This window comes from Rhinatrema bivittatum, chromosome 2, assembly GCF_901001135.1.
Source record: "Rhinatrema bivittatum chromosome 2, aRhiBiv1.1, whole genome shotgun sequence".
NCBI classification, from domain to species: Eukaryota; Metazoa; Chordata; class Amphibia; order Gymnophiona; family Rhinatrematidae; genus Rhinatrema; species Rhinatrema bivittatum.
The window spans coordinates 147247195-147268974 of record NC_042616.1 but is presented as its reverse complement, the minus strand read 5'-3'; the positions used below and the strand labels follow the sequence as shown (position 1 = coordinate 147268974).

General features: G+C 40.9%; 1 protein-coding gene across 3 annotated transcripts in view; it reads left to right on the top strand.

The window, feature by feature from the left end:
- MLLT10 (MLLT10 histone lysine methyltransferase DOT1L cofactor) overlaps positions 1-21780 on the top strand; it is a 785717-nt gene that overhangs the window by 264860 nt on the left and 499077 nt on the right. For all 3 annotated transcript variants that reach the window (XM_029588723.1, XM_029588721.1, XM_029588724.1), the window contains one exon: positions 944-1037. In XM_029588723.1, the coding sequence (XP_029444583.1) occupies positions 944-1037 (94 nt within the window). The remainder of the gene's footprint in view (positions 1-943; positions 1038-21780) is intronic.

Genomic DNA, 21780 nt, shown 5'->3' with positions numbered 1-21780 from the left:
CTTTCAACTTGTTTAGACCAGTCATTGCAGGGGACAGTCTGTGACCCGGGGGCTGCATACCAGGGCTCCTTCTGGAACCTTTCAATCCTGAGCCCTATGTCCAGCCACTTTTGCCATTGTGTAGTGACTGGGACTTTCCCCAGAAGCTAAGAAGTTTGCTTCTATAATATCTCTGCCATGGAAGAATCGAACCTAGACTAGCTACTGAGCAACTGGGCAGGCCCTGAGCCTTTGTTTTCAACTTGATCACAAGAGTAGGACGCAGAGGATAGTCTTGTTTTGGGACTTCTGACTCACAGTTCAATGCTTTAATTTATGTCTTGGCAGCCTTTTTGGGCTGAGTGCTAATTGCAATGTTGCTGTACCATGGGGGAAGAGGGAGAGTTCTCAGAGAACCAGCCATGCCCTTCCGGCACTCCAATACATCCCCAAATGCTGGCACTGAGAGCTGTTTCAAAACTCACAGGCTGGCTGTGTTTATCTGGTAAATTGCAACATTGGCATAGCTGGCCTGCAAGTTTTGAAAGACCTCATAGTGCCGGCACTATGCCAATTGCGAGGGCTTCACATGCCACTATGTGGCACACATGCCAGGACCTGCTAACTCTTTAACAAGTTGTGGATAAACATGAAAGCTGCAGAATTTGGAGCATTATTTCACTCACACTACTGGAGTTGCCCTGACTGTCAGTTAAACATATTTATTAAGATATTTGTATTTCATAGTTTATGATCAAGTTTTTCTAATTTTCCTTTTTTTGTGTGTATTCATGTTTTAGATCTTGTTGCCTGGCATTGTTAATCTTGTCAGCAGGCTATGAGAATTTAAATCAAATTTTTAGTTAATGTTTACTTCAAGGGAGCTGTAGCAGAGGCCAGGAATAATGCATATGGTCTAAACTGAATATTTTTCCTGGCACTTAGTGCTTGATTTTTATTTCAGTGCACAGTTTGCTGGACTTCTTTGTGAAGAAGAAGGTAATGGCGCGGATAACGTCCAATACTGTGGCTATTGTAAATACCATTTTAGCAAACTGGTAAGAACTTTTGTGAAATCTAATCTATGCAAAATAATTTATGGCAGTTTTGAGTTATTAAAATCTTTCAGCTGTGTTTGACAGTTCTGCCTACTGTAGCAATAAAGTCTAACCTGTCTGCATGTCCATCAAGAACATTGCAGTGTTTTCTCATGTTAATGTAATGTGCGTAAGGCTCCATAGAAATCCCATGCTTTTTAAAAAATCTGTTTTGTCACATGGTTAGTAATTACATTTATATAGCATACATTTTCAGCAAGGGGGGGGGGAGTCAAAGGTTTTACACTGTCAGAAATGATTGACTAAAAATATGAACAAATTTTTAATTTGCCTGATATAGAAGAAGCCAAAACTTAAATGTTAAATACTGTTGGTTAAGCTGAAAGACATATTCTTTGGTAAAGTGTCATCGCTGTATAAGGGGGAACGTTCAGAGCCAATTCAGACAAAGGACCATTTAGTCAAGTAATGAATTGAGCTTTGTTGTTGGAATTAAGTGTCAGATTTCATTGGTGGTTCTTCAGCTAGTTGTTTTACAACTGGATTAATTATTATGATGGTACATTTGTTTGATGGAGGAGCATATCCAACGTTAATCTTTATTGTTTTTGTTGTCCTTTTTCGGTACTCTTCCCATCATCATCATCCAAGGTTAATATTGGACTAGTACAGTACCAGTGTGGGATTTTTTTATGCTTGTGTGCATTTCTTCTTGCCCTTCCCCCTCTGGGCAGTCTGACTGCTGTCACCATGGCACTCCACCCTCAGTTGGGATCCACTGACTGATATCCTCTGAGGCAGAAACCTGCCCAGCTGTGCGGAGATTGCCTAGCAAGGAATCATGGAAGAGCCAGCAGCTTGTTAATCTGATCCTGTTTTCATAAGAGTAGCAGTTTTTAACAGGAAGTGTAGCCTGTTGATGATCAGTATGGACATATTAGATAACTTTATTAGATATCTATATTTTTTCCTAACCATGATGTTTATAACACAGTATTGGTACAGTTGTAGAGGCTGGTGGTATAGGAAGGTTATTCAAAGTTTACATGAACATTAGAAAACACTGAGATCATACTGATTCAGAACTATATTTTTTGCAGAATAGATTTGCCAGTCATGAATGCAGCTTAGTTTGATGGCCCAGGCATATGATATATATATATATATATATATATATATATATCTTTTTTTTTTTAAGTCTCATAATCTTTTTATTTTGGTAGTGACTTTTGCAAGGTTATGTGAGCTTTAAGGTTGTTTTAACTTTTGTGCATTTAAATAAAAATAAATAGATATTGGTAGGTCTTCAGTGAAAAAACATATGGATTATGGTCATTGGCAAATAGATTGAATAACAGGATTAAACTATTTTTGTTTGTTTTTTTTAGCCAGGTACATTTAATCATAGATGTGATACAGATTTCTTTTACCAGATTGCAATATTAGTACTACAAGTTTACCATAAGCATTTTACAATTTCTGAATTGTGGACAGACTTGTAATTTTGTGATTGCTTATACTACAGGTTGTTACATTTCATTTTTTAAATCTTTCTTTTTGGATCTTTGGTGGTGGTTCACTACATTATTTAAAATGTTGAAGAATGGCTAGCCAGTTGGTTCTCTAAGGAAGGCAAATCATGTCTAATTGCCCTGCTGGTGTATGTATTAAATAGATATGATATATTTACAGCCTTATATTACCTATCTAAGTTTACTATAATTTCCACTTTGCTGTGAAAGGCAGTGCATTTCTGGGTTTGCATTGCATTTCTTGGGAAGCTGAGGGCAAGCGGCCAAAGGCCTTGCATGTTCTAACCCACCTGTGGTTTGCAGTAATCCTCTTGAAATGTACTGCCTGCTGTCTTATTTCTGATCTGACAAAAAGTTAGAAGCACATTTTAATAATAGTCCCAGCTTCTTTGAATTTGAAACTGATACATGGAAGTCAGCACTTTTAGCTGATCTTTTTTTTTTGCCTTTAGTTTTATTTGCAGTATTGGAATCCTTTAGATTTTTGTCAGTTTCATTGTCTGTTACTTTAATCTTTTAAATGCACTTTTCAGACTTGTATTTTCAAAAAGTTGGCAAGCTTTGACTAAAATGCTCCAGAGGGGACCAGCAACATGGCCACACGCCGTGTGCTGCTGTCTTATTTATCTCCATCTTTGCTTGGCCTGCCTCAATGCTGCATGCCGGGCAGATTCATAACAGTGATTGACAACCACCAGAGCCCCTTAATTTAAGAGCTTAAAGCTTAGAGCAATTGATGAGCGTTACTAAGATACAAAATAAAAGAAGGTTAAAAAAAAAAAAATCAACCTGGAATACCACTTTAGCCTTCTAAAATTCAGCTATGTTGAATGGTGCAGCCACAGTACATTCATCTGTTGTATAATGCTTTATAATATTTGGAGGCACAAATATTTGTTCATGGTACTCGTTGTATTCAGAATACTACCCTACTGGCTAGTCTCTGAGCTCCCAAGGGGGCTTTAATGGCAGTTCTGAGAGCAGCTCGTGGCCTGTGAGAAGTCGGACACCACTCATTTAGTGGAATGAAGTGATGATTGCAATATATAGTCCCTAAAACTAGAGTAACTTAACTCAGCAGTGCCTCCTAGTGACATATCTAAAGCATTATATGTTTTTTTATGCAATCTCTGAAGAACATTTCAGTGCTTCTTTTCTTTTCTTTTTTTTTATACAATTTTCAATTGTAAAACTTTTATATTTTCCTGATCAGTCCTGTTTAGGTTTGTGTGGCTGCTATTCTTTTTTTCCCCCCTCTATTTCCTATTAGTGTGCTTTTAGTATTCATGCTGGTCTTGTCATTATTTCTTTAGTAGATGAGATTTTGCTTTCCATAATTCAGAAAGAAAGGTCTGGCTACAAAGTGGCAAATAATAATCTGAGTAGTTCTCTGGTAGTTGTATTTCAACCGGATCATCAAAAATTATTCATGCTTTTCTGTTAATTCTAAGTACCATGTAAGGCAAAGAATTAACCAAATTAATTATAGGTTCTAGAAGATAACTTTTCCACCTGCTCAGTTTTTCAGCCCAGACACATCTGTGGTGGAGCAGGTTAAAATGTTGCCTTTAGTCATTAGGGTGGACTGCCTGTGTAGCTGTTTAAATGCAGTGTTCATTTCAGGTTTGAAGAGCTTGTTGGTACGCTTTTGACAACTGTGGAACCCGGTGTTGAAAGGGCTGTTTCCTTCCATTTTTTTGTGTTCATGTTGGAGAAATTGGGTTTTGTTTAAACCTTTCATGTGGCCACAGACTGAGTATTAATGCACTAGTAGAGCTCAACAGTCTGAGCAACTTTGGTCTTTTCTGAAGTTTTGAGAGAGCTGCCATTTAATGAACAGGACCCTGTGTTAGTGTCGTCAGTGTCTTTCCTCCTTTGATATCTGTTTCATTCCAAGTGACTTGTTGATGGAGCACATGTACTTTTTATTTGGTGGGACATTTTCTAATCCCCACTATCGGCATGGTGCATTTTTTTTTTTAGATGTACCATTTATTTGTATGTTATTTATTTAACTTAATTTTTTAAATGCAGTGTTCAGACTTGTATTTTCAAAAAGCTGGTGACCAAAGTTTAACTCTTCTTCTTGCTCTCAGAATAAATGAGGAGAAGAATAATTTTTTTTTCAGTTCTGTTATTTGTTAATTTACACCCCCCCTGTTAAATGTAAACCGGCATGATGTGATTCTAATCATGAATGCCGGTATAGAAAAACGTTTAATAAATAATAATAATAAGTAGATTTGCTGTTGTTAGTATGGCATATCTACTTGGTTGTAGTACCTTCAAGTTCCCTTTTATTTACGCAACTAATAGGGCATTCATTTGTGTGAAGTGTTAAATACTTAGATGAAATAAAAGAAAAAAAAAAGTTGTAAGTTGCAGGTAGTAGGACCCAAGGGAAATCTTTCATGTTCCTCAATAGGGGCTGCATGTGTTAGTAAGGAGTATGTTTGTGCTTCCCTTCCCCCAGCTTTGAGCAATGCTAGATGGGAAGAAGGATCAGAATAACTGTGTGGGGGAAGATTGCTTGCATACCATTAGCTTTTTTTTTTATCTTGGTTTTTCCTAAAGAGGATTTTAATGAAATCTTTATCCTTCTCTGACCATATATGCAAGTTCCCAACATTTGTCATATGAAAAATGAAAGCACTACCTGGTTGTAATAAAGCAAAATCAATCAATCAATCTGTGCACCAGCCTTCTGGAACAAAAACAACTTTGCCAGAGTTTAGATCTGTTGCTTGTTGGCAGATATTTATTTAATAGTGCTGGCAGTCAGGGTCCTTGTAATGGCAGCATGCCATGGCTTTCACAGGGGAGTTTTAATCTTTTAATAAAAATATAAATAGCAGGACTAAATACTAATTTGCCTCCCTGCTGACTTGCTCGTCTTCTGCTTTGATTTTTAGGGTACTGTAGTTCCAGGAAGCTTGGTGTTAAATTGAAAGCAAACTCCTTTTTAAAATTGGAGCTTTGCATAAAGTTGTACCTAAGCAATGAAGTCTTTTGTGTTTAACAGAATAAAACAATAGACAGTCATATTATAATCACAGTTTTGTCTGTATAGACAAGTGAGAAAGGTACTACAGATCTTAGAACTTGTTTAATAGATAAGATATAGAATAAAAGTTTGTTCAAATTTCAGAATCATTACTGTAAAGGTAAAAGCTGTAGCCGCTTTCCACACTTTTTCACTTATATTAAATATATCATTTCTTGTTTTCTGTAAGGTAACTTTTAGGCTTCTGTCTTTGGCTCTGGTGCGAGCACATAGTTGCTAAATGTAAATAAATCCCCTCCCTTCCAGCCCAAAGCTGTAAAAACAACATTCTGAGCTCTGCCTTCATGTAATGCTTCTGCAAGAACTGAAAACTGGAGGGTACAAAGCAGAAGATGGTTCTGCAGGAAAAGCATACAGACATTCTAGCAGCAGAAATGATGACTGCTGGCAAGTTTAGAAGCTAAATTTTGGTAAGCAACTGGATACTAAAGCAGTACTATGTGTTGTGGATAACCAGGAAGTAAAATAGTAGATTATCACACAATAGGACCAACTGGCCCAGTTATTCTGTAGCACTGGAAAGCTTAAAGAAAATTGCAGAAGAGAGATGGTAATATCACCTGCTAGATATTGAAGAAAAACTATTAGCTTTGTATTTAAACTAATTGCTGTTGGAATTTGTACTATATTGAATTTAAGCATGGATCACAAAATGGGTGGTTTGTTGAATTGGTTTGTGGACCCACCTTAAAGAATGAGACCAGATGCTGGGAAAATCCAAAGTAGGTCCCTCAGAATCTGCTTTGGGTTCTGTAGTAGGTAGATTTCTTTGAATCTTCTTTGGAATTTTTAATTTTTTTTTTTTAAGATCTGTGTGTAAAGATGACATGAGTAAATCCATGAATATTATCAAATTCAAAACAGTGCTGAAATCCACCTGGTTTGAGTTTGAGTCATACTAATTCACATGCCACTAGAAATAATTATAGAAAACCAAGCTGTAACATGTCGGCATGTCTCGAAACCTGAAGGAAAGATGAAGGTGAATTTCATTGATACTGGAGCTGTTTTTATGGTAGTTGTGTGTGATTTTAATATGAAATCATGCTATGTAATCCTATCTTAAAGCCTTAAATACAATTCATTTTATACAATTACTAAAACTTAAACCATAATAGATAAGTCCGTTTGTTAAAAGTTTTCCTGTTGAAACTAAACTTTATTATTCATTAACTTTTTTTTTTTAAACTTTCTTTACTACATAATATAAATCATAACATGCTAAACATAAAGTAAGTGTGTTTTCCAGCATTTTGAAAAAATCATTGAATGGCATACTTGTTTACATATTTGCCTTTATTGAAATTCTTAGCCTGTCTCCAGCTGTAATAATGTTGAAAGTGAGAGCAAAGAACATTAAGACACATTTCTGGAAATTGTATATGAGCACGCTTTAATAGTTTTTAAAATGAGCCCTTTATAAGCTCCTTTTAAATGTCTGAACCACATACTCTTGAATTGGCATGTACAGTGTCAAAGTTGGTTATTTGTTCTGAAAGTTTATCACTCTTCAGCGGTGGCAGCTCATCTGATATCCTGTGCAGATGGCAATCCATTACCAAGCCCTGTCTTCATGTGACTGCATTCTCATGGAACCCTGGGAAAATACTAACTGCTTCTATTATGGGACAGGGTCCCAGTGGGGAAGTGAATGATCATGGAGCTTCTGGTTCTCTGGAAAGGGATGGTGATGTTAGAAAAAGCCCTGAGGCTATTCTTTTAGAATGGTGTTATTACAATTAACATCGGGCAAAAAATGTTTCTTCCCAAAATCTGCTCAACTGAATTATAGAGTCAAATGCTTACGGTAGCAGCAATATTCTGTTCACATATTACTATCCTGTACCGAAACTAGTTTGTCAGAGTCTGATGTAGTAGCTGTTTGGTTTAGCCTACTGCTTTTCAGAAGTAAAAAAAAAAAAAAAAAAAAAAAAAGTGTTTTGTGCTCTGGTAGTTCAAGATCAGTAGCATGTCAGTATTTTTCATCTTATTACCTGGTCCAGTGAAATATAATTGTACTTTTATATATTTATCACCCAACTCTAGAAACGTAGAATATGATGGCAGATGAGGACTAAAAGGGCCATATGGGTGGAGAAATGAAAGAACTCTTGATTAAAATGTCAGATATATTTATTTTTGTTTGATTTTTTTATATTCCGCTTTTCACACTTTTTTAAGCACTTCAAATATACATCCTTGGCAGTGGGAGAGACAGTGGTACTATTAGAGATTATCTGGGGTCTGCAGTATTGCATTAGGTAGAGAATTTGACCAGAGTAGATAGGCTTTCTTACCTGTTGTGTTTTGTTTTCAGAACAAACTTTTATATTGTATGGAATAAATTAACTAGGACACTTAGAACAAATATGCATAGCTGAGAAAAATCTGATAGTGATGCATCTGCTTTGGAGCATTGTTTTCTAAATGAAGCAATGTTCAATAAGATTTTACACATGTAAAAAAAAACCAGATACAGTAAAACTTTTGTGACTTGATGGAAAAAAGATTAGTTTTTCTGCATTTAGTGATTGAAATGTAAGCCCAAAGTTTGCTGCATGAGGAACTTTCAGAATTGCTTATACAGCAGTTTGAGCAGCTGTATAGTACTTTTGGTATGTCAATACCCAGAATGTGAATTCAGCTGGGTAGTACATTTAAGAGTAACTTGCAATGTTTGGCTTCATTTATATGCCTGTTAGCTTTGCAAATAAATATTGAAAGGATTTCTGTGCTTGTAGCTATCATCATTTCTTTGAGGTCAATATTCAAAACAATTTAGATGGTAACTCTCAAGTGGCAAGTTTTGAATATTGAGCCACTTATCTGGCTAGATTTTAGCCAGATAAGTCATTAAAGAAGTGTTTTGGGGCAGGCCTAAGTTATCTGGCTAATTTAGCTGAATTTCAGTTCTAACTGGCTAATTTAGCTGGATGACTTTAGAACTGCTTCCTACCTCTCTCCCTAAATTTCATATATGCCCTGCTGGACTGTGTACCCCAAATCCCTCCTAAATTTGAAAATAATAAGAACATAAGAACATGCCACACTGGATCAGACCAAGGGTCCATCAAGCACAGCATCCTGTTTCCAACAGTGGCTAATCCAGGCCATAAGAACCTGGCAAGTACATAAGAACATATGAAAATGCCATACTGGGTCAGACCAAGGGTCCATCAAGCCCAGCATCCTGTCTCCAACAGTGGCCAATCCAGGCCATAAGAACCTGGCAAATACCCAAAAACTAAGTCTATTCCATGTTACCATTGCTAATGGCAGTGGCTATTCTCTAAGTGAACTTAATAGCAGGTAATGGACTTCTCCTCCAAGAACTTATCCAATCCTTTTTTAAACACAGCTATACTAACTGCACTAACCACATCCTCTGGCAACAAATTCCAGAGTTTAATTGTGCGTTGAGTAAAAAAGAACTTTCTCCGATTAGTTTTAAATGTGCCCCATGCTAACTTCATAGAGTGCCCCCTAGTCTTTCTACTATCCGAAAGAGTAAATAACTGATTCACATCTACCTGTTCTAGACCTCTCATGATTTTAAACACCTCTATCATATCCCCCCTCAGTCGTCTCTTCTCCAAGCTGAAAAGTCCTAACCTCTTTAGTCTTTCCTCATAGGGGATCTGTTCCATTCCCCTTATCATTTTGGTAGCCCTTCTCTGTACCTTCTCCATCGCAATTATATCTTTTTTGAGATGCGGCGACCAGAATTGTACACAGTATTCAAGGTGCGGTCTCACCATGGAGCGATACAGAGGCATTATGACATTTTCCGTTTTATTCACCATTCCCTTTCTAATAATTCCCAACATTCTGTTTGCTTTTTTGACTGCCGCAGCACACTGTACCGACGATTTCAATGTGTTATCCAGTATGATACCTAGATCTTTCTTGGGTTGTAGTATCTAATATGGAACCTAACATTGTGTAATTATAGCATGGATTATTTTTCCCTATATGCATCACCTTGCACTTGTCCACATTAAATTTCATCTGCCATTTTGATGCCCAATTTTCCAGCCTCACAAGATCTTCCTGCAATTTATCACAATCTGCTTGTGATTTAACTACTCTGAACAATTTTGTATCATCTGCAAATTTGATTACCTCACTTGTCGTATTTCTTTCCAGATCATTTATAAATATATTGAAAAGTAAGGGTCCCAGTACAGATCCCTGAGCTATATACCTTTAGGTGAGTGTATTAAATGGGACATTTATCCTGTTGAATATGCTGTACAAGTTATCTGGCTAATTTTAGTTGGATAGCTTGTCCTCTCGCTGACCTACTGAATATGGAATTCAGTGTTCTTGTTTGATCTGTATTGAAAAAATAATCCTACTACATAGGTTGTTTTGTTCAAGGGATGTGGGACTGGTAACATTTGAATGAAGCATGGATATCTACAACTGCTTTTTGGATGTAGGGAACCTGAAAAACTTGATAAAAATTAAAGCATTAAATGTAAAAAGGTTGTCATTTATGATATATTGGGGCAATGATCATATAAAACTGGCAGATGTCTTTGATTTTTTGCCTGTATATATTACAGCCCTTCAATATTTTAAATGTTTATTTTGTTGACATCTTTTGCTAGGTTTTTCGACATTGATATTGACTACTGCAGTTTGATTCATTTTCAAACATAACTATCATAAGATTGCTCTGTATATTTTAATCTGTATACACAGATTTATTATAATTTTACTGTTTGGGATAATTATCACAACTGTATAAACATAATCAACTGCTATCTCACTTTTATTTCTTTCAGTGCCTTAATATTGATCTATTGTGTATATTTAGTGACCTTTTACAATTCCATCTTAATAGTGCTGTTTAAAATTTGGATTTTCAACTGAAAAGATACCAGAATAGAGATTAGAGAGAATAAGTACAATTTGTACTTGAGCTTTGGTGCTTGGTATTGTAACATACTTCACAGTTAAGAAAAGTCATAGTTTTCTGAGAAATTGAAACATCGTCAGCTCCTTGGTTTTGTTAAATACAGAGAATGTGACTCCACAGTGTTGTGTTGAGGGTATATACCTTATGTTTTCACAGGCTTTGGTAATCATGGTCATCTATGTGACCCGTCTGTGATTTTCTTGGCAAGAAAACTAAAATGCTGTGCCATTACCTTCTGTGGCCTGCAGTACTTGGTCATTCCAGGTGGTCTCCTGTCCAAATACTAGCTAGGTCTAGCTCTGCTCATCTTTTAAGATCTTATAGATTGAAGTTCCCTCAGGGGAAAGTTGCTGAGGGCTCCCACAATATGGGTTACTTTAAGTATAATATACTTTATATAATTGTTTCCCTTTCAGAAAAAAACTTAAGACATGGCTGTTTCAACAAGCTTTCCCCTGACTCAGGCCTACATCAGCCATTCCACAAACCCGATACTAAGACCTATTAAGTACACACATTCGCTGTTTTTGTAACTAGTTATTGAGTTCTCTCTGTACTTCTGTTTTCTTCCATCACCCCAGTTAATTACCCCTGTTCTATGTAACTTTTGTTTTGCTTGTACATCCTCTTCTTCTGGTTAAGGTTAATGTTATTGCCCCCTGTTTCTTGTGTATTTTGTAAACCGATATGATATGATCCATATCATGAATGTCAGTATAAAAAAGTATTAAAATAATAAATAATAATAATTTATCTACTATTGATACCTCCCGCCTCCAAATGACTTGTCAAGTTTGCTCAATTGGCTGCTTAATTTGCGTGTGCTGCATGACAGTGTTGCTACAAATTGAGCAGTATGTCTGCATTTCTAACTTGATTCCACAGACAGAATTTGTTTGCTCTGATAAAGGAATATAACCAGGGTCTTTGGTTTCTGTGATGCTGGAGTAAGGGCTGCAAAGTTTGGTCCTTGTCACAAAATGTGATAGTCCCCGTGGAAATGTAGAAAACTAGAACCAGACTAATGTTAGTTGGCCAGATGAGCATGAGCAGAGGCAAGAGGGATTATTCTTCCTCCTTCATCTAGATCAGGGGTCGGGAACCCATGGCTCGCGAGCCAGATATGGCTCTTTTGAGGGCTGCATCTGGCTCGCAGACAAGTGTCGCCACACTTTCCAGTCCCCCGCTGACCCAGCTGCTCCCCGGTCCTCCTCCGCCCGGGCTTAAAATGCTGTCAGCCCGGGCGGAACGCGGCAGGACAGCTGGAGTCAGCGGCACCGGCGTGCTCTCTTCTTCCCGCCCCCCCCCCCCCCCCGCGGCCCGGAAGAGGAAGGTGGTGAGCATCGGGTGCGTGCGCGGGAAGAAGAGACCACGCTAGTGTGGTCTCTTCTTCCCGCCCCCACCCCCCCTGCGGCCCGGAAGAGGAAGTGGAGAGCATCGGGTGCATGCACGGCAAGAAGAGGCCACGCTAGTGTCCAACGAAAAGAAGACTGCAGCGCGGCTCGGAGGAAAATGAAGAGCTTCAACCACGGCCGATGGGACTCTGCCTCCGCGAGGGCTGAAAATGAAGGAGGTTAGCGTTGGGAGGAGGCTGCTGCTGCCGCCGCGAGTTCCCGGGGTGGGGGTGGGGGAGAGAGAGAGTGAATGAGCGAGCAAGCATGTGTGTTTGAGATCCTGTGTTTGTGAGTGAGAGATTGCATGTATGTGAATGATTGAGAGCCTGTATATGTGAAAGAGAGTATGTCTGTGATTGAGAGCCTGCCTGTGAGAGAGAGAGCATGAATGTAAGTTTACTATTGGGAACCTGTATGTGTAAGTTTGTGATTGAAAACCTGTTTGTGTGAAAGAGTATGTGTGTATGATTGAGATCCTTTGTGTGTGAGAGAAATCATGTGTATGTATGATTAAGAGCCTGTGTGTATAAGTAAGAGAGAGATCATGTGTGTCTGTGTGTGATTGAGAGCTGGTTTAGGTGATGGAGCATGCGAGTATGTGATTGAGAGCCTGTGTTTAAATGAGAGAGAGAGACCATGTGTGTCTGTGTGTGATTGAGAGCTGATTTAGGTGAGGGAGCATGTGAGTATGTGATTGAGAGCCTGTGTGTAAATGAGAGAAAGAGACGACATTGTAAGCATGTGACTGAGTCTGTGTGTGAGAGAAAAAGACAGCATGTATTTATGTGATTGAAAGCCTGTGTGTGTGTGTGTGTAAGCGTGAAAAGATAGACAGCATGTGTGTAAATATGTAATTAAGAGCCTATATAAGTGAGAGAGAAAAAACATGTATATGTGAGTACTGAGAGCATGTGTGTATAGGTGTGTCATTGAGAGCCAGTGTGAGAGAGAGCGCTGGTATGTGACTGAGAGAGGAGAAAGTTCCAAGCAAACCACCCCGCCTCCTGCTAATTCAGAACAATCTCAGGACACCTGGATATCAAACGTTCCCAGGTATGCAGAGCAAAAATATTTTTGTATCCTTATTATTTTTCATTACTGGGTCTTTGTGTCTGCTATTTTGAAATATTTTGTTGGTATCTGGAAATGTTTTATATGAGTTTTTAATTATTGGATATTCCACTCATCAGCTGTTTCGAAATATGTTCTTTTTGTTAGTACAGTTTTACAGCTGATGATTTTATATTTCTTGATTTGTTTTATAAGGATAGGTGATGTTCTTTTTTCCTTTGTTACACTGCATACAGAGACTCTGGCTTGTTGCAGTTTCCAATTCAGTTTTTTCTGCATGCTTCTTGTTATGCGTTTTGGTCTCTTTATTCTATGTTAGGTGAGAGACAGCACGTGATTCAGGTGAGGTTTTCTGCTGGCGTGTAGTTTCTGTGTAGGACTCTATAGCAGCCTGACTTGGTCCGTTTTCCTAATAGGAGATGTATTGGTGTCTTAAGGCCTGGTGTAATATTTTCAGAGACTTATTGTACTTTAAAAGTGTGATCTTACATAAAATGCAGACATTTACTTGTATTTAGTTTTAAACATATTGTATGGCTCTCATGGAATTACATTTTAAAATATGTGGCGTTTATGGCTCTCTCAGCCAAAAAGGTTCCTGACCCCTGATCTAGATCCTACCAGTGTTTCCTCAGAATTTTTAGTGGGTGTGCACTGCTGTTAGGCACATAATTCTGGCCATGAGTGATGGGAGAAGGAGCTAGTCTCTGTTGTGCTCCTTCCTCCAAAATGTTCCTTCTAATTTTTCACAGGGGTGAGGTGTGCATTATGGTTGTACACATGTTTGCAAGTGTGGTAGAAGGAGGAGGGTTCCTATTGTGTACTCTTTCTTTTGTTGCCCCACCAACTACTGCTGGTACCATCAGGTATCCAATCTGTATTTTTCTTCCTTTTTCCCCTCATTCTTTCCATTTCTTTTCCCAGCTTGTATTTTTCTTTGTCTCCTCTGTTCTTCCACTTTTCCTTAGCTTCTTACATCTTTCAGTTTGCTCACCTACCCCTCCACTCCTTTTTCTTCTCTCATACACTTCCATTCCTTTCCTTTGTCTCCCATTTCCTCTACATCCATTTTGCTATTCTTCCATCTTCAAATCATTCCTCATTCCTACATTGTTTCCTTTCCCATCCTCTTTCTGATACCTTGCCTCTACCAAATCTCCATTTTTGTTACTTTCTATCACATCTGTTCCCTGCCTCTCTGCCTTTTCCAGTATTCATCCCACTGTATACGTTTCCCCTCCCTCTTAGCAAACAGGTCACTGCAGTTCCCTCCCTCCTTTCCCTTTACCTGGAGATAAGAGGCACTGAGATCACATTTGAGCAACAATCTGTGCTTTGCTCCTCTGGCCCACACCTTGAGACAGGCAACAGGAGTAAGGACTCAGCCAGGAGCAGGAAGTAAAGGCAAGAAAGGAGAATAAGTTCCAAGTCCGCTCTGTTCCCCTACTCCCCATCACCTTAGGAATGCAAGAAGAAGGTCAGAGGACTCACACTTGCTCAGTTGATTGACTGTAGGAGGGAAATGGGGGGAAAGGACACATACAGGCTCAGCAGGTTTGGCTGCAGGCAACTAGAAAGTGAAACTGGACAGTGTAATATATTTTATACCTTTACTCTTTTGGTGCTGCTTATTGCTCAGAGAAATAAGGCACACAATAATATGTATATATTGTGGTAAAAACAGTGATTATAATAAAAAGCAATGGTTATAATAAATGCAGTATAAGAAAAAAACAATATTCTGATAAGTGTATTGATTATACTGCAGCATTTATGAGTGGCCCATAAAGAGAGAGAGAAAAAAGTAATTTAGAAGGATATGTCTTCAGTGGTTGCTTTGCAAGCAGACAGGTGAGTTCCAGCCTCCTACTTGGCCTTCTTCAAGCCAGTACAGCAACTCTGGTATTCCCTGCTGGGAGTAGGGCGTTGACCCCCCTGGGAGGATGAGAACTTCAGCACTAGGGTCAGTCAGATCAGTTCCTGGTCTCATTCATCTGTTCTACTGTCCGTCTTGGCAGGCTTTCTTTTATAAGGTGTAAGAAAGGTCTTTAATGGTACAGGCACAGTCCTTTCTACTTTGTCCGTTACAACTCAGCCAGCCCACACACTCAGTCCGGAAGTACAGAGGAATCCAGAGCTACATGTCTTTGCTTTACTAGAGCAAAATATAATTCACTTTTTACCAGAAATGAGGAACTTTCTGTTAAAAGCGGTGGTTGCAAGAGGTATGCAAGGAAAGGGGCCCCATAAGAAGACATATGCATTTACATAAGTGTTTCAAAGTTATAATGTACAACAGTTTTCTGTTACATTTGCATCTTAGCTGCTTGTTAAGACTTCCCTTCTGAACAAAACAGCCTCACTTAACATTCTCTCTGAGCACAGCAATATTCAGCAAGCAAAACAACCTCATATAACTTTTTCTCTGAATACAACATTTGGCACTTCAATAGTCATTGATGCTTAAGTACCGTATTTTTCGCTCCATAAGATGCACTTTTTCCCCCCCAAAAAATGGGGGGGGGGAAATGTGGGTGTGTCTTATGGAGCGAATGTAGTGTCTCTCGCGTGCCGTCCCCGCCTCCTCCCAACTCCGCCCAATCAGCATGGTGGCGCAGGTGTGTCATATCCTGCCGGCGGAACTTGAGCTCCCTGCCGGTCTGCTGTTCCCGGGGTGCATCTTGCTTCGAGGGTCGGCGCAGCACAGGTCAGACATCAGCTGTTTGAACTGCGTGGGCTACGAAGGCCCCTCCAGTTCAGACAGCTGGCATTTGACCTGTGCCGCGCTGGCCTTCACAGTGGGATGCACCCCAGGAACAGCAGACAGGCAGGGAGATGTTTGAACTGGAGGGGCCTCTATAGCCCCAAGCAGTTCAAACAGGTGATGACTGACCTGTGCCACACCGATCTTCGCAGTGAGATGCACCCCAGGACCGGCGGGGAGCTCATGCTCTGCTGGCAGAGGATGATACATGGTCAATTGTTGACCTCACTTGCAGTCCAAAGTAAGAACTTCACTCTTTGTGGTTGGTGCCATTTCCTTCTAATTTGTTTGGATGTATTGGAGGGTCATGGGGGTGGTATACTGCCTGGGATGGAGGACACATGACACAGACCAGCAAATGGAATTACTGCCTGTGCTGATTAAGTGGCTACCTGTGGAAATATTAGGAGCATAATCCTCTCCTAATCAATGTAATATAGCCCTGACTATTTATTATTGAACTTTGGAGCAGTCATGAAAGTTTAAAATAACTGGTGTGAGAGAGCTGTGTGTATGAGGGAGATATTCTGAGTGTGTGATTGTCTGTGGGTATGTGTATATGTGAGGGAGAGCCAGTGAGTTGAGTGGGGGAGAGAGCTAGTGAGTGTGAAAGAGCCTATGTATGTATGTATGTGAGGGACAGAAAACCAGTGAGTGTGAGTATTTGTGTGGATGTTCTCTGCCTTACTATAAAAAAAACAAAACCAAAAAAAATCCCAATATCCCACGGATGGCCACCAGGGGGGAGCTCTGTTCAGAGCCCATCATGGGGACAGAATTTTTTTTCTTAATATTCCTCCTGTAAATCCTAGGTGTGTCCTATGGGCAGGTGTGTCTTACAGTGCGAAAAATACAGTAATTCACTTTGCTATTTCTGATGTCTTTTTTTTTAATTTTATATTTTTCAAACTTTTTGACATAAAACATAAACCATTATAAACAATATAGGTATACGCAGTATACAGTCCCTCAAAACTTACAGTAGATCAAATAGATTATGTACAGTCCGAAACTCATCCCACCTTACCAACACGCACCCCAGCTATTACAGTACGATGTACCAATCTATTTACATTGGAAAAAGTGGTGAGATATTCCACACATTTTCATATTTAAAGTGCTCTCCCAAAATCATTTTTCAATTTTCAATATCCGCTATTGTTGCATCTGAGGTGGACCCTTGGGCTGTGGGGTTGACGCAACCTGTAGGCAAGGACCTCTCCCTCATACGACACATCCATAGCAGGTGGAGTGGGCTGAAGCTAGAGGCCGCTGGAGCTTCACCTATACCAGCTCTCCTTCCCCTTGGGTTGAACCTTTGGGTGCCGGGGCCAGCAGGACTTAGGGTGGGCCTCGAGGTTAGCTAGAGATGGAAGGTGATTCAGCCCAGAGACAGCAGCCGGTAGATGGCGTAGTCCTATCCTGAACAGGATTCGGTACTGGAACTCAGGCGCCAAAGGAACAGTGAGTAACTGGAGGCGCTCAAGCAAAAGAAGGCCTAAGCCTTGTAAGTCCACGTCCAGAGGATAGGCGAGGGGAGGCGTCACTGACAGGCGAGGATCAGAGCCAGCGGCAAGTTGAAGTTGTGGCAAGCAGCGTAGAACTCTGGACACGGGAAAGTCTGTAGCGTAGTCATTCAAAGCAAGGGTCAGGGCACGGAGAAGGCAGGCGTGGTCAATCAAGGCAATGGTCAGTGCACGAAGAAGGCAGGCGTGGTCAATCAAGGCAATGGTCTGCATGCAGAAGGCAGGCATGGTCAATCAAGGCAATGGTCAGGGCACAGAGAAGACCGGCGTGGTCAGGTACAGCGAAGGTCCGGGGCTGGAGAGAAGCTGAAGGCAAAGCAAAGGTCCGGGGCTGGAGAGAAGCTGAAGAGTAGTCAGGCGTAGCGATGGTCAAATCCAAAGAGTCAGTCCAACACATAGACAAAACAGGAACAAGGAGAACAGGAACCAGGATCCACAGGGAAACAGGAACACACGAAGGAACAGTTCTCGGATCAGCAACAAGTACTCGGAGTATGAGGAGACCTGTTGCAAAGGCAACGCTATGGAGTGAGGCCTGAGCTTTTATACGCTGAAGCATCCAGGTCTGCGACCAGGTTCCTGCCGCGGGCCCATTAAAGAACTAATGATGTGCACGCATACGAAGGGCGCGGTGCTGATGGGTGGCGGCTCTCTCTGCGGGCCACTCGGGGAGGCCCGACAGACAGGGGCATCTTGACTGGCAACACTGGTTAGCTTGCAGGGCCAGAGGCACTGGAGGGAACCCGAGGTTCTGAGCTGGCAGCCCATCGCTGCCAGTGAAGAGGAACCAGGAGTTGGAGTCCATCTGAAAAGGTGAGGGCCATGCCGCAGGGCTGCAGCAGGTGGCACGCGTAAGAGTACCCCTCCTTTACACGCCCCCCCCCCCCCCCTCCCTGGAGGTTGGGGTTTCCTGGATGGGCACGGTGGAAATTTAAGAGGACGGGTCTTATCCAGGATGTTTTTGAGATGGCTCCCATGAATTCTCTTGGGGGTCCGTATCCCTCGCAGGAAAGGAGGGTATTCCCATCGGTGGCCCCTATGAAGGACGTCTAGTACTTCATGGACTTTGTACGTCGTGTCTGTTTCTGCCACCAAAAGAGGTGGCTCGGGCCTTCTGGGCAGGCCAAGACAAAATCCCAGGCTTTAAAAGTGATACATGGAATGTATTATGCATACACAGTGTAGGAGGCAGCCGAAGCTGGTATGTAACAGGTCCAATGCATCGGGTAACAGTGAAAGGCCCGATGAATCTAGGAGCAATTCTTTCGGTATTACATTTCTGTGGCTTATGTATTTTGTTCTTTGAAAAATGCTCTTCTATAGCATTGTAATACTATATGGATCCCTTATTTTCACAAATTCACTAATAAATAAAACCAAAAATCGTACTTTATAAATATAATTATCTTATACATGTGCTCCAACTTATCAGCAAATTGCCAATATATGGGTAATCATAATAGCACCGGTATATACAGTGCACAACCAATTTAAAGGAAACTCAAAATGACATATATACAGATCAAAAAATGGTTGATCTATTAAATCAATGTATCAATTGCAATCATTAATTCTATCATTATGGCCCACACTAAGTGGTATTTAAAAAACAAATCATGTATCAAGGGCTAAGCAAACTTGCACAACACGTTCAAACCTACTAGTTACGGATTTTTATTGATATCTAGAGGAGCATGCACAGCCTGTTTATCTACAAGCTGTGCCTATATCTAATCAAATACACAATCACCAACTGTACTGCGAGAGCCTACCAGCAACAATATAGCACACCTTCGGTTTCTTAATCATTTTCCGCCGATATCAATTTCCGTAAGTGCACCTTATTTAACAAGCGCAAACAAATCTATTTTTAAAAAAGTTTTTAATAAAAATATACAATTAGAGATCAGATTCAACATAACTTAAAAGCAAAGGTTCCTATTGCGATTCAGCATACACAATCTCAGAATCCCTGCTCTTATCAGTTTCGGACCACGTAATGGTCCACCACTACTAAGTGGTCAATTTCGGCGCCAGAAATCGAAACTAACTAGAATATCAATTGTAGACCAAAAACTACCTTATCACAGACCAAGTTTAAAATATTGCATACAACTTGTCTTAAAAATGAAAAAAGAAAGAAAGGAAAAATGCGCTGTCAATCAAATCGGTGGGCGTGGTTAATACTCAGTAATATCGGAAAACTGATAAAAACAATCCACTAAGGGGCAGATTTTAATACTTGCGCGAGCGCGTACTTTGTTTCGCGCAGCAGGCGCGAACAAAAGTACGCTGGATTTTATAAGGGATCCATATAGTATTACAATGCTATAGAAGAGCATTTTTCAAAGAACAAAACACATAAGCCACAGAATGTAATACCGAAAGAATATATCCAAGATCAGTATTGCCACGTGTTTGCATGATTTTTTAAAATACTTTTTAAATAGATTATTTTGAACTGAATTTTTTTTTTTTTTAAGCAGTTTTTTATTGGTAACTAGGAAGAACAGGTACAACAGGTACAACAATGAAAGGTAATAGGCACACTGAGAAATCCAGGTACCCACAATACAGAAGAGTGGTACATATTGTACTAAATGTAAACAAAGAGTCACCAAAATTTAATAATATTGAGTAACCCCACCCATCCCAGTATCCCCCCCCCCCCCCCCCCCCCATCCACATGGTCATATTCGCTACCGTCTTGAAGTATGGAAACTAATGATACCTTAGCCAGGATTTCAGCAGAAAAAGGAGAACAACAACAGTGATCAAAAGAGGGAAAAGAGTACAGGAGAGGTCAGATTACAGCACAACCCGATAGGAGGTATCCCTGAGCATACCGTGGCAATCGGTAGCAGGAAACCACAGACCCCCCACCGTAGGGAGTAGCAATAACCCACAAGGGTATACCTGAAGCAGGACTAAATGAAAGCACACAGACAGGCTCCTGCAGTCAAGCAGTGACTTAAGGCGTGGGCGGAGAGCAAACCTCACCCTGAGTCTGCAACCAGGCACGATTAAGGTTCCCAAACTTTATGAAAAGCTCCAACGGCGATCCCGATGTATGGCAGTCAGCCGACCCAGATGGTAGTATGAATGTAAGCGTTTATGGACATGAGCCAAAGAGGGAGCGTGAGTCCTCTTCCAATGTAATGCGATTTCTGCCCGTGTCGCAATAAAGACTTGTAAAAGCAATTGCTGTGTATGTTTTGGGGTGTCGTCAGGGGAGAGACCGAGCAAGGCATGCCAGGGACGGATCTGAGGGGAAGCAGGTAAAAGCCGACTCACCCAGTCTATAACCTGCGACCAACAGTCCTTGACCCTCGGGCAATCCCACCAGATGTGATAAGTGCCTTTGTCACCACATCCCCTCCAACAAACATCAGGGATCGATGGTACAAATTTATGGAGGGCCTCAGGCGTTCTGTGCCACCGATAAATCAGCTTATAACAATTTTCCTGGAGGCCAGCTGAGACAGAACATTTAGCTGCTGCGATATATATTTTATCCCAGTCAGCGTCTTCTAGTGGTGCCTGAAGGTCCGCCTCCCATAGAGTTCTATGTCGTAGTACCCCCAAACAGCGACCACTAATAAGGGCGTATATTTTAGAGATAGCCCCTCGAATGGAGGAGGCATTCTTGCAGTACGTTTCAAATAGGGTGTTCCTCGTGCGCAGTGTGCCCTCCCGCAGCCCCTTACAGACAAAGTGGGAAGTTTTAGCATACAAAAGGAAGTCCATGCTACCCAGAACATATTTATCACATAACTGTTCCCTGGTCAGTAGAGCCTCCTGTTGGAAACACATGTCCCACCCTAAATATGCCAGCGTTCTTCCCAAAGGTATTGGGATCTGGTACGTTCATGACCCCCAAACAGGAAGGTGTGTAAAGAGATGCGTCATCAGAGAATAGGGTTCAGTGCCCACCATAGTGGTTTGCCACCGCCGCCACACCCTCAGCGTCGTACGTAGCGCGAACGGGATATGCAAAGATGTAACCACCGTGTTGGGGGTTGCCACGGGAGGCATCTATGGGAAAGGGAACCTAGCTGGGCCTGCTCCAAGCGCACCCACTGGGGCCTATCATGAGTGCTATGTAGGGCTATGAGTGCACGCAGTTGCGCTGCGCAATAGTACCATTCCAGATTGGGAAGATGAAGGCCCCCCCCTAACCTTGGGTTGATACAACGTGGCCCTCGCAATCCTTGGCGGACGTCGACGCCAAATAAAGCTACATAAGAGCTGCTGCCATTGCTTAAGCTGCTGGGAGGGAAGTAAAATATCGGTATGGTGGTGAAAAAGTATAAGAAACGTGGGAGTATATTCATTTTGACAATGGCCATCCTTCCCAACCAGGAATGAGCACTGTCCATCCACTGGTCCAGGTCACCGCTAATGTTCTTGGCAAGCTGGCGGTAGTTCAAATCATAAAGCTGTTTATTATGCGATCCTAGTTGTACCC